Source organism: Protopterus annectens, chromosome 6.part0 (assembly GCF_019279795.1).
Source record: "Protopterus annectens isolate FY-2018-M chromosome 6.part0, PAN1.0, whole genome shotgun sequence".
Lineage (NCBI taxonomy): Eukaryota > Metazoa > Chordata > Ceratodontiformes > Protopteridae > Protopterus > Protopterus annectens.
Genome location: NC_056737.1, coordinates 40,791,472 through 40,806,471, shown reverse-complemented (window position 1 = coordinate 40,806,471; position 15,000 = coordinate 40,791,472). Strand labels below are relative to the sequence as shown.

General features: G+C 41.6%; 1 protein-coding gene across 3 annotated transcripts in view; it reads right to left on the bottom strand.

Moving 5' to 3' along the window:
- The window catches only part of EIF2AK4 (eukaryotic translation initiation factor 2 alpha kinase 4), a 3,701,979-nt gene that overhangs the window by 413,295 nt on the left and 3,273,684 nt on the right, over positions 1-15,000 (bottom strand). For all 3 annotated transcript variants that reach the window (XM_044073832.1, XM_044073831.1, XM_044073833.1), the window contains one exon: positions 8,937-9,034. In XM_044073832.1, coding sequence (XP_043929767.1) covers positions 8,937-9,034 — 98 coding nt within the window. The remainder of the gene's footprint in view (positions 1-8,936; positions 9,035-15,000) is intronic.

The following is a 15,000-nucleotide window of genomic DNA, read 5'->3' as shown; positions in this document are numbered from 1 at the left end:
CGATACTCTGAATACAGACAACCAGAATCTCGAGATTGTGGAATCTCGAAAAGAGTGAATGGAGATTGCCATTGCGGAACGGGAACTTTGCTGCTCACTCCAATGTAGTGCGATCTCGGAGTTGGTATATTTAAGTTGCAAGGGGTGTAGGGGTGCAGGGGGGCTTGCCTCCCTGCATAAACATTAGAATAGTTGGTTTTGTGTTTTACTTTTTTTTTTTTTTTTTTTTTTAAGTTCGAGATTCCGCAGTCTTTAAGTTCAAGATTCTGGTCCTCTGAGTCTCGGGATTGTGGAATTTCTATATTTACTAGTGAACCCATATATATATATATATATATATATATATATATATACATATATATATATATATATATATATATATATACATACATACATACACACACAGTGGATATAAAAAGTGTACACACCCCTGTCTAAAATACAAGGTTTCCTGTGATATAAAAAAAATGAGACCACAATAGATCATTTCAAAATTTTTCCCACCTTTAATGTGACCTATAACCTGTACAGTTCAATTGAAAAATAAACAAATCTGTTAGGGGAAAAAATAAAAAACGTACAATAAGCTGGTTGCATAAGTGTGCACACCCTTAAAAACGTGATATTACATGAACTCCTATATGGATGTGTCGATCATTTGGGTCAACATTGTGTAGCAGTCAATTTTCCAGGTTCAGTAGTTTACTTCGATATTTGTGAACGGAAAATGTTTTGCCTTTCACAACATTGATAGTAAACCACACACACACACACACATATATATATATATATATATATATATATATATATATACACACACACACACACACACACACACACACATATAAACATACACGCATGCATTTGTGTGCATGTACGTATACATATACATATATATATATATATATATATATATATATATATATAGAGAGAGAGAGAGATAGCTATATAAATTTATATATACACACACACACAGATATATACATACATACATACACACACACACCCCTCTCTCTCTCTATAAGTAAATACTGTGGGAAGAAATAGCCAGGGAATTGTTATGGCTACACTTGCATAGGCCCTAGGGCCGATAGCCTAGTACCAACCTATGAACCTATATATATTCATTTCAACTTTATTGTCATATGTACTAGAGGCAGTGTCACAAAGTACAAAGAAATTATTTTTCTGCAAATCCTCTAACATATAATAACAGTAACAATTTAACAAAAAGAAGTAATCCGAGACAAGTAGACAATAATGTAAATACTAATATCAGTAAATATAGACACTGTGCAAAAGGCGCTTTTGTGCAATAAAAAGCTTGTTTTTCTCCAAATGTAAACCAACCTACAATACTGGCGGGAGAGGGAGTATATGGCTTCTATTTAACAGTCTGATAGCTTGAGGTATAAAACTGTCTTTCAGCCTGGTTGCTCTGGCCGTCATGCTCTTGTAATACCTCCCTGACTGTAGCAGCATGAACAGTTTGTGTTGTGGGTGGGTAGTGTCCATAATAATGTTTTGGGCCCTCCTAAGAACTCCTCTGGTGTAGATGTCCTCCAATGCAGTGAGTTGGTGTAGATCTCCACCAATGCAGGGAGTTTTACTCCAGTGATGTTTAGCGCAGTTTTTATTATTCGCTGCAGAGCTTTGAGATCCTATATTGTACTAATCCCATACCATTCTGTAACAGAGTTGGAGAAAATGCTCTCAATTGTACATCTGTAAAAGTTGCTGAGGATGGTATTGAGCATGCCAAACTTCCTCAGCCTTCTCAGAAAATACAGTCACTGTCAGGTTTTCCCTCCCAGGTCTGTGATGTTAACAGTCCAGGTAAGTTCCTCAAAGATGTTAACCCCTAGGAATTTGAATGCAGCCACTCTTTCCACCTCAGACTTCCCAATATATAATGGCAAGTGCTGCCCTCTGTTCCTCCATGTATCAATGATGATCTCTTTCATTTTGCTGGTATTAAGAAAGATATTACTGTCCCAACACTACTTCACAAGATTCTCTACTTCCCTCCTATACGCTGACTCATCACCTACAGAGATCAGACCAATGACCACAGTATCATCTGCAGATTTGACAATACTGGTGTTGTGTTGAGAAGCAACACAATCATAAATGAAGAGAGTGCACAGCAGGTGTCACTTTTATGGCTGAAGTTCCTTGAACCACGTCAGAGATCCCACGCACCATACAGTGACTGAAAACTTTTGTATACTGGCCGGATGTTTGCAAAGCAAGAGGAGTAAACCCATATGTTGAATACTGCAACATGGGAATAGAAGGACATCGGACTATGACTCAGTGATTGTCTCAAAGCATTTCATCAGGACAGGAGTCAATGCAACTGGCCGGTAATCATTCAGGCAGTTAGCTTTGCCCTTTTTCAGCAGTGGAATAATAGTGGTTGCCTTATAACAAGTGGGAATCATAGCTCGTGCAAGGGAGCGATTGAATATTATCAGCCAGAGCATCAGCAAGCATTGGAGCACAGGTTTTGTCTCCTTCCAGCAAAACTGTCTGGTCTGGCTGCCTGCCAGGGATTTATCCTCCACAAGGACTTTACCACACTTGCTGGCGATATTATGAAAGGTGGTGGTACCTCCTCCCTGCCTCTCTCTCATGGTGGTACCCTTTTGACTCGGTGTTTCGGACCTCAAGCCGGGCATAAAATTCTTTTAAATCATCCAGTGAAAACTGGCTGTCTCTTTGTCTCTGTAACCTATGATGTTTTCCAGAACTTGCCATACACGCCTTGTACCAGCAGTCAAATAATAGCGTTCCACCTTATGACTGTATTTCTCCTTTGCTGCTCTGAGAGTTCTGCTTAAGTCATATCTGAATTTTTTAGACTTGCTGATATTACTTGATGCATATGCCTTGGAGTGGACATACAGTGCAGAGCAAACCTCTGAGTTAATCCATGGTTTATTATTTGGATATATCCAGATGCCTTTATGGGCCACAAAGAGGTCAATGTATTTGATTATGTAGCCGGAAACTACGGAACAGTATTTCTCCAGATCAACAATACCATCCTCATTCATAGCAGCTGTCTTAAAAACATCTCACTGAATACACTGAAAACAATCCTGAAGCTCCTGTTCAGATTCCTCTGTCCACACCTTAACAGTTTTTCTTACAATGGGAGCTTGTTTGTGCAGCTGTCTATGTGCCGGACAGAGAAATACATAAGTATGATCAGACTGACCAAAATGAGGGACACACACAGCCTTTATATATCTATATAAATATAAACTTGCGTTTCTGTGTGCGTGTAACATATACATACACACACACATATATGTGTGTGTGTGTGGTGTGTGCGTGTATGTGCGTGTGTGTGTGTATACATATATATATATATATATATATATATATATATATATACATACATACACACACACACACACACACACACCCATACATATATTATATATATATATATATATATGTATATATATATATATATATATATATATATATATATATATATATATATATATATATATATATATATATAGATAGACAGATACAGATAGCAACATACAGTTATGTATATGTCTGGACCAAAAGGGAGTCACCAGTAAGATTTTGGGACTGTTTTAGCTGATCTTGTGCAGAACTCATGGTAACAGAGAGGCAGGAGCATACAAAAACATCCCCTTCCAAGGAAAAGACAGGGTCTTCACTTTCCAAGTCACAGGACTTGAGACTCTAGAATAGAATAGAGGAAGCTGTCTGTTTAGAGGGGAAGTGAAAAGATCTTCCCAAGGAATACCCTACTGATGGACAATGTCCAGGAACACACATCTGTTAAGCATCCATGTGTGAGCTTGTGTGCTAGATTTGCTCAAAGAGTCTGCCACAAGACTGTCCTCCAAGGGAATGTAAATAGACTGAAACAACACTTGATACTGGACAGCTGTATCCCAGAGCTGAAGAGTCTGCAAAGGAGATAGGACCTTTTGTCCCCCCTGCTTATTGACATACCACATCACTGTATTATCACCTGTCAAAACTTAAAGGGGGCCGGGATGAAGAGGGAATGAAAGCTTGCACAGCCCTTGTCTCTTTTATGTTGATATGGTCTGACCTCTGATGAGAAGGCCAGAGACCCTGAACCTTTAGGTGGAACTGTTGCTTGAAAAGGAAGCCCCGGGTTGAGAGAAAGTTGATGAATCTACCACTGAAGTTCGAGCTTCAGAGAGGGAAGGTAAGTTACTGGGAACTACAGGAAATGGCACTGCTGAAGCCACACAGACTTGATGTACCACTTAAGTTTAATCATATGGAGCTTTGCAAGGAGGAACATTGGGAACGGAGGATGACAGGAACCCCAGGACCCTGAGAAATTCCTTGTCATGACAGACACCAGAGGAAGGAGAAATTAGAAAAAGGTCATCAGAGACAGATCTCAGAAGCAGGCAGCAATGCCACCAACATGGCAAGTGTCTGAAGCCTCCAGCTGAGGAGAATATGATCCTGGGAAGGCATCAGAACTAATTTTGGAGGTTTGCAAGATTGCCTACAAACAAAGGCAGACTTGGAAGGATAATTCATCTAAAACTTAAGAATAGGAGAAACAAAAAAACAAAAATATGCTTCAACTCCTGCAAAGCTTTGCCCTTGTCCTGGAGGGACTTAAAAAGGTCAGCAGCAGCACTGAAAAGACTTTTGTTATCCAAAGGAGCATCTACAAGTTTAGCCTTGATGTCATCAAGCAAAACCTGAAGATAAAGCCAAGAATAATGCCTATAAGTGAAACAAAGGCAGCAGCCCCAAAAGAGGGTTCAACTGCATCACAGCTGCATTTGACTGAATGATGGGCAACATGTGAAGTGAAGTCCAGCAGGGAAAGGGCTGAAGCCTTCCCTTCAGAACCAGGAAGGCCAGAAACCACCTTAGAAACTTGATAAAGGACAGCCGAAACATACCTGGTCTTATGAGTCTGGTATTTAATGGCCCTGAAGGACAAGGTGGCAGCAGTGTAAATTTTCTTGCCCAACTTTTCCATTGCCCTACTGCCCTTATCAGAAGGTAGCAGCTTGGTGGAGGGCAACAACTTGGATGGCTTGTCAGAAGAGACTGACACAACAGAAGGGTCATGATAAGGGCATTTATAAAGAAATTTGCACTCCTCAGGCACCTTGTAAAACCTATCTGGCTTTTTTTGTGAAGGAAGATGACAGTCAGGGGCACAGAAGCTGCAGAAAAGGTATCTAAAAGGGCAGCTTGAACAGGAGGAACAGCAGATGGTTTGGGAGACTCCATCTGTAGAAGCTCATACCACCTTTACTAAATATCAGATACCTGGGAACAATCCCATTTAAAATAATCCATCTTGTGGGCAATGGTATCCTCAAAGGAGAGCTCATCCATAGGGAAGTCTGGACTTATGGAATCTTTCTCCTCTGAAACACAGTTCAAAGGGGAAGGCATTTGGGAAGAATAAGCAAGGGATCCCCCCCGCCACCCCCCAAGTCCAGATCCTCATCCAAGGAATCCACTTCCTTAGGCCTCTAGACTGAAGTGGAAGACCAGGGGGAAGCAACAAGAGAGACCCCTTGAGGTGGCTTCAAAGCTCACAGCATTAAATAAATCCTGAGCGAAATCCTGCCATTCACACTGGGATCCTTCACAACAGGGTAAATATGCTTTGTCTTTTGTTTCTTCTTCTGTAAGATGTCTGCTCAAAACACCCTGGGGGGGGGGGGGGGGGGCAGACCACTGACACAACTCAATAACAGTTGTAGGAATCTCCTCCTTCACTAAAATCTGAGGAATCCTCCTTGATCTCTTGGAAATTATCAGCCGAGGTTCCACCTCAATGTCAGGTACAGATGTTTAAAAAACCTCTGAGGATGTGTGAGAAGACAGAACAGTGCCGTCCACTGATGGGGTGCGGCAGAGGAATCTGAAACAAGTACCAGACGGTCTCTTCAGGAGTTTCACCAGCCTCTAGACAGACATACTTGGGAGGTCAGCAGCTGGTTCAGGCCTGACCTTTTTGGGCATTTTCCTTGGCTGAGGGCTGGCATTCAGGATGGGAGGATTCTATCATAGCACCCTGGACTATGAACTTAAAGTATAAGTCTCCCGGTATATGGAAAAATGGCAGCGGTAACTATGCAGGGTCTTGGGCAGAAATGCCAGGTAGATAGAGCACTGTGTATGATCATGGGATGCAAACAATAAAGACACTGGACATGATGGTCTTTATGTGGAATGTCTCCCACACAGACATTTTCCTTTTCTGGATGACATGAACACAATAACCAACAATAGGAAACAGAAGAGAAAAAACCCCATGGGGTACTTATCTGAAAAACAGCTTGGTAACCAGCACAGTAGAAGGGCATTCAGACCAACATTCGATAATGGCATTCAGACTGAAGGCAAACAAGTGCTTTTGTCCATACATCACCTTTATGCCCTACATCGTGTGCAGGGAGCAGAAGTGAGATGTACAGTGCCTACAAGTGTTGAAGGCTTTGGTATATTAGCCAGATTTTGGCAGGAGATCCCTAAGGTGAACACTGCAACAGTGATATGGAAGGACATCTGCAGAGGCTTGAAGGCAGGGCCAAGAGTGAGGAACTGTAATATTGCATGGTGTAAGGGAAGGATGCAGAAGGTTACTGTGAAAAGGAAAATGTCAGGAGTAATGAAATAGTTAATAATTAGCAAAAATGTCATTGCTGCTGCTAGTAATTTTCAGCATGCCTCAAACATTTATAAGGGTATGAAGAGCAGACTGAATCTCATTTCTAGCAACACAGAGGTCCAGCAGTGGACAATGAATAGACTAGAGGAGGATATGGAATGGCTGAAAATGTTAGTAGCAGGTTGGCAGTTGCAGTTTACTGCAGAGAAATGAAAAATGCTGCATTTATGCCACAACCACCTGGTATTAAGTACCAGTTTGCGGGGGTTCTAAGGATGTTACTCACACCTGGAACAGACCATAAGGAGCAGACTGAATGGGCAGCAGCAGAAGCAAACTTGCTATTGGGGGAGTATTTTTATGTGGACAGAATATAGAGACAGAGTTAATGATTCCTCTCTATTTGCCCTAGTCAGGTCACACCTTGAGTACTATGTGGATTTCTGGGAACTACACAGGAACATCAAAGCTAGGGAAGAAAGACCAGAAAAAAAGTCACATGAAGGAAGAATGCCATGGAATGGAAAGAATAAGATCAGAGGATACAGCACCTGGATCCCTTTTCACTGTGGGAGGCATTATTTATGTCAACTTTCTGTATATTCAATAGCTATTTTGTCACACAGTCTGGTCGACTTAATAGCTCACTGATTATTATGTGCGACTGCTACATTAACAGGTTTGGGGAATGTGTCCTTTCCTGGTACAATAAGATCTTGGAGCTGGAATATTTAATTGGCTGAGGGTGCAGTGCACTGTCCCCCCCCCCCCACATACACACAGATGTGGTGGGGGGAGGGGGTACTACTGCCCTGCAAAATATATTTTAAGTTGGATGCTGCAAGTTTATATTTCGGCGCATGTTCACTTGGGTCTATATTAGAACACCGAACATTTGAAATGTTGGGTGCTCTATTATCGACCCGTTTTCAGCTGAAAATATCGAAGTAACAGGAAACCGAATTCTTTCCTAGGGAAAGAATTCAGTTGTCCATTTCTGTTGCTTCGGTATTTTCAGCACTTTGGTGGAAAGTTACAGGTCAGGTTCAGGTAAGTGTGCAATTGTGTGGACGTATGGGTTAGGGCACGGGTCAGGTAAGTGTGCGATAGTGACGGACCTTAGGGTTAGGGTTTGGGTTAAGGTATATGGACAGTTAGTGGTGTTTGTATAGTTTAGTGCAGGGTTAGGTGTTAGAGTTCAGGTGTATGTGTGTGGATTGCTGTTTGTTTGGTATGCTTGTGTTGTATGTGTTTTGGAACAGCGAATGTTTCCCTAGGAAAAAATTTGCTGTTCCAAATGTTCGATGTTTTTTTTTTTTCCAATTGCTAGGGTTCGATATTAAAACACTCGACATTTTGAATGTTCGGTGTTCTAATATAGACCCGTTCATTTCACACTCAACTTTTTTTTTTTTTTTTTTTTTTGGTAATGATATTAACTAAGTCAGAATTTGGTTGTTTCAACACACCTTTTTATGGAAGAGAGGAGGGGCACAGGCAGCAAATTATATTCATCAACCACTCCCTGCATCTGTTAAAGAATTCATTCACAGAGAGGAAAGCAGGCAAATGAAATGAGAGGTGGACATGGGATCAAGCATTTAAAAGGGTATGGAGCAGACTGACAGGGATATAAAGGCTATACAATGACAAAAACAATTAAAGGGAACATTAGACAGGATCATGGTCTGTTTCCACCACTGAGAAATAAACTGCAATGAGCTAATTCTTGTGTATGTATGCAATGGCACTTTTTTGTGCTTTAACTCAAAACTGCAGCTGGCAACACCTTAGCAACACCTACTTATCATCTACCCTAAAACAATAAGAAGATAACTGGAGACTGTGTACCACTTTTAATGTGAAGGGTATGGGGTAGTGCTTACACTCAGTGGATGGAAGGACAGGGCTTATTTATCCTCTGTATATATGCTGTGTGCACACTACTTTGGTACCAAACCTCTAGCTGGATCATTTGCATCTACTGCTCAGCTATAACGGATATATTAAATGACATATTAGATGAGACTGTTTTCTTTGAAAAAAGGTTACTGGAGGCAGTGGCAACGTGCAAAGGGTGAATAGAAACACTTTTAGTTTAAACAGCAGTTATTTACTTGGCAGCCCACACCTCGAGTGCCCTGAATACACAGAGGTAACTTAACTCGATACCAATCCCATCTATCTGATTACACACTTAACACAGGCCAAAGATTTGTTCTATGACTTTCAGTTTAAAATATAACAAGTAACACACCTGAGTTTCATATCGCCTTCTGGTGCTAGACGAAATTTTTTCAGGAGGGACAACAGATACATTTGGCACAAAACTGCCTCCATGAGATTCAAACTGCCCTGTATTTAAGAAAGAAAGTACACAATTATTCTACTGTTATCACATTATAAATTGGTACTTCACTCATAAGCAATTTTCCAAATTATGTATAATACAATCCACCTAGCACACATCTTAAGCACCTAGCACACATCTTTAGCAATTTTTAACCATTTACTGGTAAGAAATTATATAGCCAATTTTACTACCTCACATTCAATAAACTACATTCTGTTGCATGTTCTGAGGCATCAACATGAAATTACTCTACAATTTTAGGCTCAAGTCCACAATACACACTATATGATCAAGTGCACCAAGAGTGGGATAAACGATCCAATAAGTTGCTGTGCTGACGAAAACTCTAAGACAACCTCAGTTAAACAGGCAGAATGTTGCATTTCTGCATGAGAAATACTTGAGCTTTGGCCGGCTAAGATCTGCCTGCAATCAACTGGACGTACAAGCGAATTTAAGTACACTTTTATCTGCACTTTTTTTCATACAGTACTGCATTTTATGTATTTTTATTTCTCACTGAATATTAATTGAACTGAAAATTGTGGCTCTGTGCCTCTACAGAGAGCTTGTTAGAAATATAGCCATTGATAGCAGTGGGGTGTAGTTTCACTTTGATATTCTGTGTTTTAGCTGAGGGGCTGTCCTGCTTTATATAAGTGGTACATTTTGGTTTTTTTTTCTCCTAAATACTTGAGCTTTGGCCGGCTAAGATCTGCCTGCAATCAACTGGACATACAAGCAAATTTAAGTACACTTTTATCTGCACTTTTTTCATATAGTACTGCATTTTATGTATTTTGTTTCTCATTGAATATTAATTGAACTGAAAATTGTCTCTCTACAGTTAGTTCCCATCTCCCCACCGGGTACCTGTCAAATCTTCGAACGCTCAAAATTTCAAACATAACATGGTCGAGACCAAACGTTCGAAATTATGAGTGCTCGAAGATAGACTTTCATTGGCACCGTATGGTGCAGATAGGGAGAATTTCCCTATTCTGCACTGAAGTGCGGTCTCGGAGTTGGTATATTTAAGTAGGGGTGGTGTGGAGGGGGTGCATCTTGCCTACACTGTTAAAGTGTTTTTTTCTATGTTTTCTTTTTTTTTTCTGTTCGAACATCCAAATGTCGAACATTTGGCCTTGACCATGTAATGTTTGCCATTTTGGATGTTCGAACATTTAACATAGACCCCCCCACCCTGTTCTTGCTTTGGTGTTAATCTTGGTGGCTTTGAAATTGCATGCCCCTCTTGTAAAATTGTATTTGGATACTCCTTCTGGGCCCATCTCATTTGCTCACTCAACTGAGTGCAGTGAGGTCATATTCTGATTTAAGGCACTCCTACTGTATATAAAGAGAGCATTTGGGAAGAAAAAAAAAATTCTAAGCTTGTTTCCTGTCTTTCCTGTAAGTACTCTAGTCCACATACAGATTTGCATCCAGGACTATTTGTAAGCTTCTGAATCCCCAAACCTTTGTGTGTTAGAGAGAAGCATTCTAGCTTAATTTTGTTTCTTAGAACTAGACAGTTTTTTAGTTTCAGCACTCAAACCTGTTTCTTTGAGCTCAGCACTTGTTCAGAACTCATAAGCACTGAATAAGCTACAAATTACTACAGCACTCAACTTTCCTCACTTGTCTAGAGGAAAGCAGTTTTTAGTACTTAATAAATAATCACCTATCCAGGCATGTCTAAGGGTCAGCTCCCGGTGTTTTCTCCTGTCTACCTGATGAATCTGGGCATCTTGGGGCAATGCAGCAATTGCCTCATGTACACAGACAACCCTCTCCTCAAACCACCCAACACTACAACCTGTGAGAGATGCACTTATATAGCTAAACTGGAAGCAAAGCTCTCTCCACCCAAGACTGGATTAGACAGTCAAGAAGAGAAGGTAAACACTTGCACCACACCACACTCATCACATAGTCCTTCAAAACCTACATCACCAAAACACACACATAGAAACACAAAACATACATCTACATTCATGGAGGCTCTCAATAAAAACCTGCCCAAGCAACAGGGACCTCCAAAGCAGAAATGCAAGCAAACTCCACCCCCAACACAAACCAAATGACACATAGCCAACAAACTCAGTGTGCCACTCAACCACAGCCCATAAGGTATAACAATGTACCCACCACTCTAGTCATAGCTGACTCTATAGTTAGGCACACTGATGTTCCACTTACCAGGTTAAACAAGGAAAAAGTTACTGTCAGCTGCCTGTCGGGTGCCAGGATCCGCCACATAACGCACGCACTCAGGTCACTTTACAACAAGTACAAATATGACTCTGTCACTGTTCATGTTGGTGTGAATGACCTGAGACGTACCTCCCTGGACTACATGAAAAGAGACATGGAGGAGCTCGCCGATCTTGTAGCCCAGGCAGGTATGACTCTAGACCTGAGTAGCATCCTGCCATCACCCAGAATGATACCACAGTACAAGGACAAAATGATTGACCAACAATTAGCTAAGCTTCTGGTGTCATTCTAAGGGGATCCAGTATTTGTCTGCCTGGGATGACATGATCGACAGACCGTGATGCTGTGCCAGAGATGGCCTGCACCTGTCACCCTTCAGATCCCGGATATTGGCTAAGGCTCTTGCCACCCCTACAGTGCCTTTTTTAGGCAAGGTTCAAATGACAAATTCACCACTGTAACAGGTACAAGCAAGCAAAATCTGAGGGTAATGTTACTCAATGCTAGAAGTCTAAACCTCAAAATGCACTCACTTGAGGCACTCTCAAAATGGAGAACATTAACATCTGTGCAGTGACAGAGACCTGGTTCAAAGCTCCAGAGAGCACCCCTGCGTTACCAGGCTATAATTCATACCACACCTTCCGGCCATCTAACCCGGACCAAAGCACTAAAGGTGGAGGCGTGTCCATACTCATTAAGGATATCCACACCACCAGGCTAGCTGCACAGCATAATGCATCCGAAATTATCCAAGTGCAACTAACTCTGGGGAAGACAGCAATCCAAACTGTAGCTTGCTACAGACCCCCCAGGATTCCCACTTCTCATTTCTTGATAAACTGGAAAATATTAGGGTACAACCCAACACCCTAATAATGGGCGATTTCAACTACCTCACCATTAACTGGGAAAACTACTCATGTACCACCTCTTTTGCTCAACGTTTTCTGGAATTCATAAATTCCAACGACTTGGATCAACTTATTCACACCCCCACCAGGGGCAGCAATATCCTAGACCTTGTCATTACCAACATGAGCGACCGGTGTTCTACACCAGAGGTCAATTCCCCATTGGTCAGATCCGACCACAAGCTAATCACCCTAGACATCCACATCCCGCCCCCACCCCCTATTAGGGAAACCACAGTAAAAAACTTCTCCAAAGCCAACTTCACACTTCTTAAGACAGAAGTGGAAAAACTTCATGACACCCATGCAGACAGACAACAGAGGTACGACTGCTGAATCCTACACAAATGCATTTTATAAGCACTTACACGAGTGCATGGATCATGCTATCCCTAACAGAACCAAGATGCTATCCTCCAAAAAAAGGAAGCCAATCTGGTGGTCCTCTGCCATAAATAAACTCTACAACAGAAGAAAGAAACTGTTGCAAAAAAAAGAGTAAAGGCCCATGACTGAAGGAGCTCCCTGGTCAGCCTCAGTATGAAGCTAAGATCCCTCATAAAATCCTCCAAAGCTAGTTACGAAAACAAAATTGCCACTGACTCTAAAGACAACCACAAAGCATTCTATAGCTATATGTCAAGAATCTCAATGGCAACACTCAGATCTTCTCTGAGTTACAGCACAATGGCACTAAATATACAGAACCAACTGATATTGCTAACATCCTGGCAGATAGGTTCTGTGCTAACTTTACCCCCCCTATCACCCTCTACAGGGCCCATCTCTATACTGGAAGAATGCAAAGTTCCTATAATCATGGCTGCACAGGTAAAAAAAAAAACTCTCCAAAGCAAAGAACACAGCATCCATGGGACCTGACAATATCCAAGGCTGTGTTCTACATGAACTACAGAACTAACTGGCAACCCACCTAAGTACCATGTTCAATCATTTCCTCACCTCAGGCTTTGAGCCCACTGAATGGTGCACCGTGACGGTTATCCCACTCCACAAAGGGGGAGCCACAACGGACCCCCAGGAACTACTGCCCCGTTAGCCTGATGAGCCTGGTCTGCAAGGCCATGGAACGTATCATCATGGAGCTCATAAACAAAGACATTGGTAATCTCCAAACTCTGGACGCCACCCAGTTCGGGCTTGTAAAAGGCAGACCATGTTTCCTAAATGTGATAGACTTCTTTGAAGCAGTCACCAAAGGCATAGACGAGGGTAAGCTGGTTCACACAGCCTATCTAGATCTCACCAAGGCTTTCAACACCATCCCCCACTCTGGAATTATAGATAAACTCACTAAACTAGGTATAAATCCTTATGTCACAAGATGGGTTGCCAACTGGCCCACGGACAGAACCCACACTGTGAAAGTAGCAGACTCCAAATCCGACTTCAGACCAGTGACAAGTGGAGTACCACAGGGTTCAGTCCTGGGTCCTCTCCTGTTTGGTATCTACTTCTCTGAAGTACAGGCTAACACAGAAGGTCTTTGGCTAACAAAGTTTGCAGATGACTGCAAACTAGGAGCCATAATCAAAACTCCTAACAATGTGGACATCCTACAAAAGGGCCTCACTGAGACAGATGCCTGGTGTCAAAGCCATGGCCTGAAGCTCAATGCCAAAAAGTGCATTGTCATCCCTTTTGGTAAAAACTATGCACCCATGAACTCCCACATAGGTGGTTGTCTACTTGACACCGAAAGTGTGATAACAGACCTTGGGACACAGGTGGACAGTAGTCTCTCCTTTGATAATCACATCGCCACAGTGGTCAGGAAATCCTTCTACGTGGCACACCTCATCACAAAAGGTTTCTCATCCAGAAAAAAAAGAGGTCATTGTTCCCCTCTACTCATCACTCATTAGACCCATTATAGAGTACAGTGCTCCTTTTGGTATGTACCTCACAAGACATCTACAGCAACTGGAGAGGCCACAGAAATACCTCACAAAGAGGATTACTGGCCTCAAACCCGGAGCAGCTGGACATGCTCCACATAAAAAAAATCCCAATCCCTCCGAGCTACACCCTGTAGGGACCTAAACCTTGTTACCACAATAAAGAGAACATGCTGGAGGGATAGATTCCTGTCCTAGAGACTTTCCATACTCTGGAACAGACTACCTATCTATGTCAAATAGAGCTCCTCATTAGCACTCTTCAAGAACAATCTTGAAGATTGGATGGGAAATAGGAAATTCACCCCGGGGATCACTTCTTTGGCTCTACTCGACAGGGGCACAGGAAAATAATTTTATTGGGTGGCGAAAGCCAGGGTACCTTTTTGGCTAGGCCTAGTACCTACCTATGAACCTATAAGAGATCACCCAAACAGCATTCTAACCTGTAATAGTACGCTGATTATGCAATTACTGTGATGCTTGACTGGAATACCTCCAATTAAATAATTAAATTATAAATATACTTGGATTACATATGTGACAAACTGAAACGCTGCCAGCCCAGCTAGTTGAAATTTTGTAAATAATTATATGTCACTCGAAAATATTAATATGGTTTATACAGAAATGTGACACTGCCAGCCCAGCTACCTGGAATTATGTAAATAATCATATGTCATTTGTGAACATTAATCAACTCCATAGGCTTGTCTTACAAAACTTTAAGAGAAATATATGTTATGTGTATATTAAACTACTGGTGCAAATTGTGTGTATTGAACTGTATGTTATGTACAGAGCTTCAAGAATGTAACCACAGTGTACCCTACTGGGAAAAAGCAGAAATGTATATGGACTATATGCCTGTGCAAATGTGTGTTTTCATGGTAGAAAATGGAACATACAGAGTTA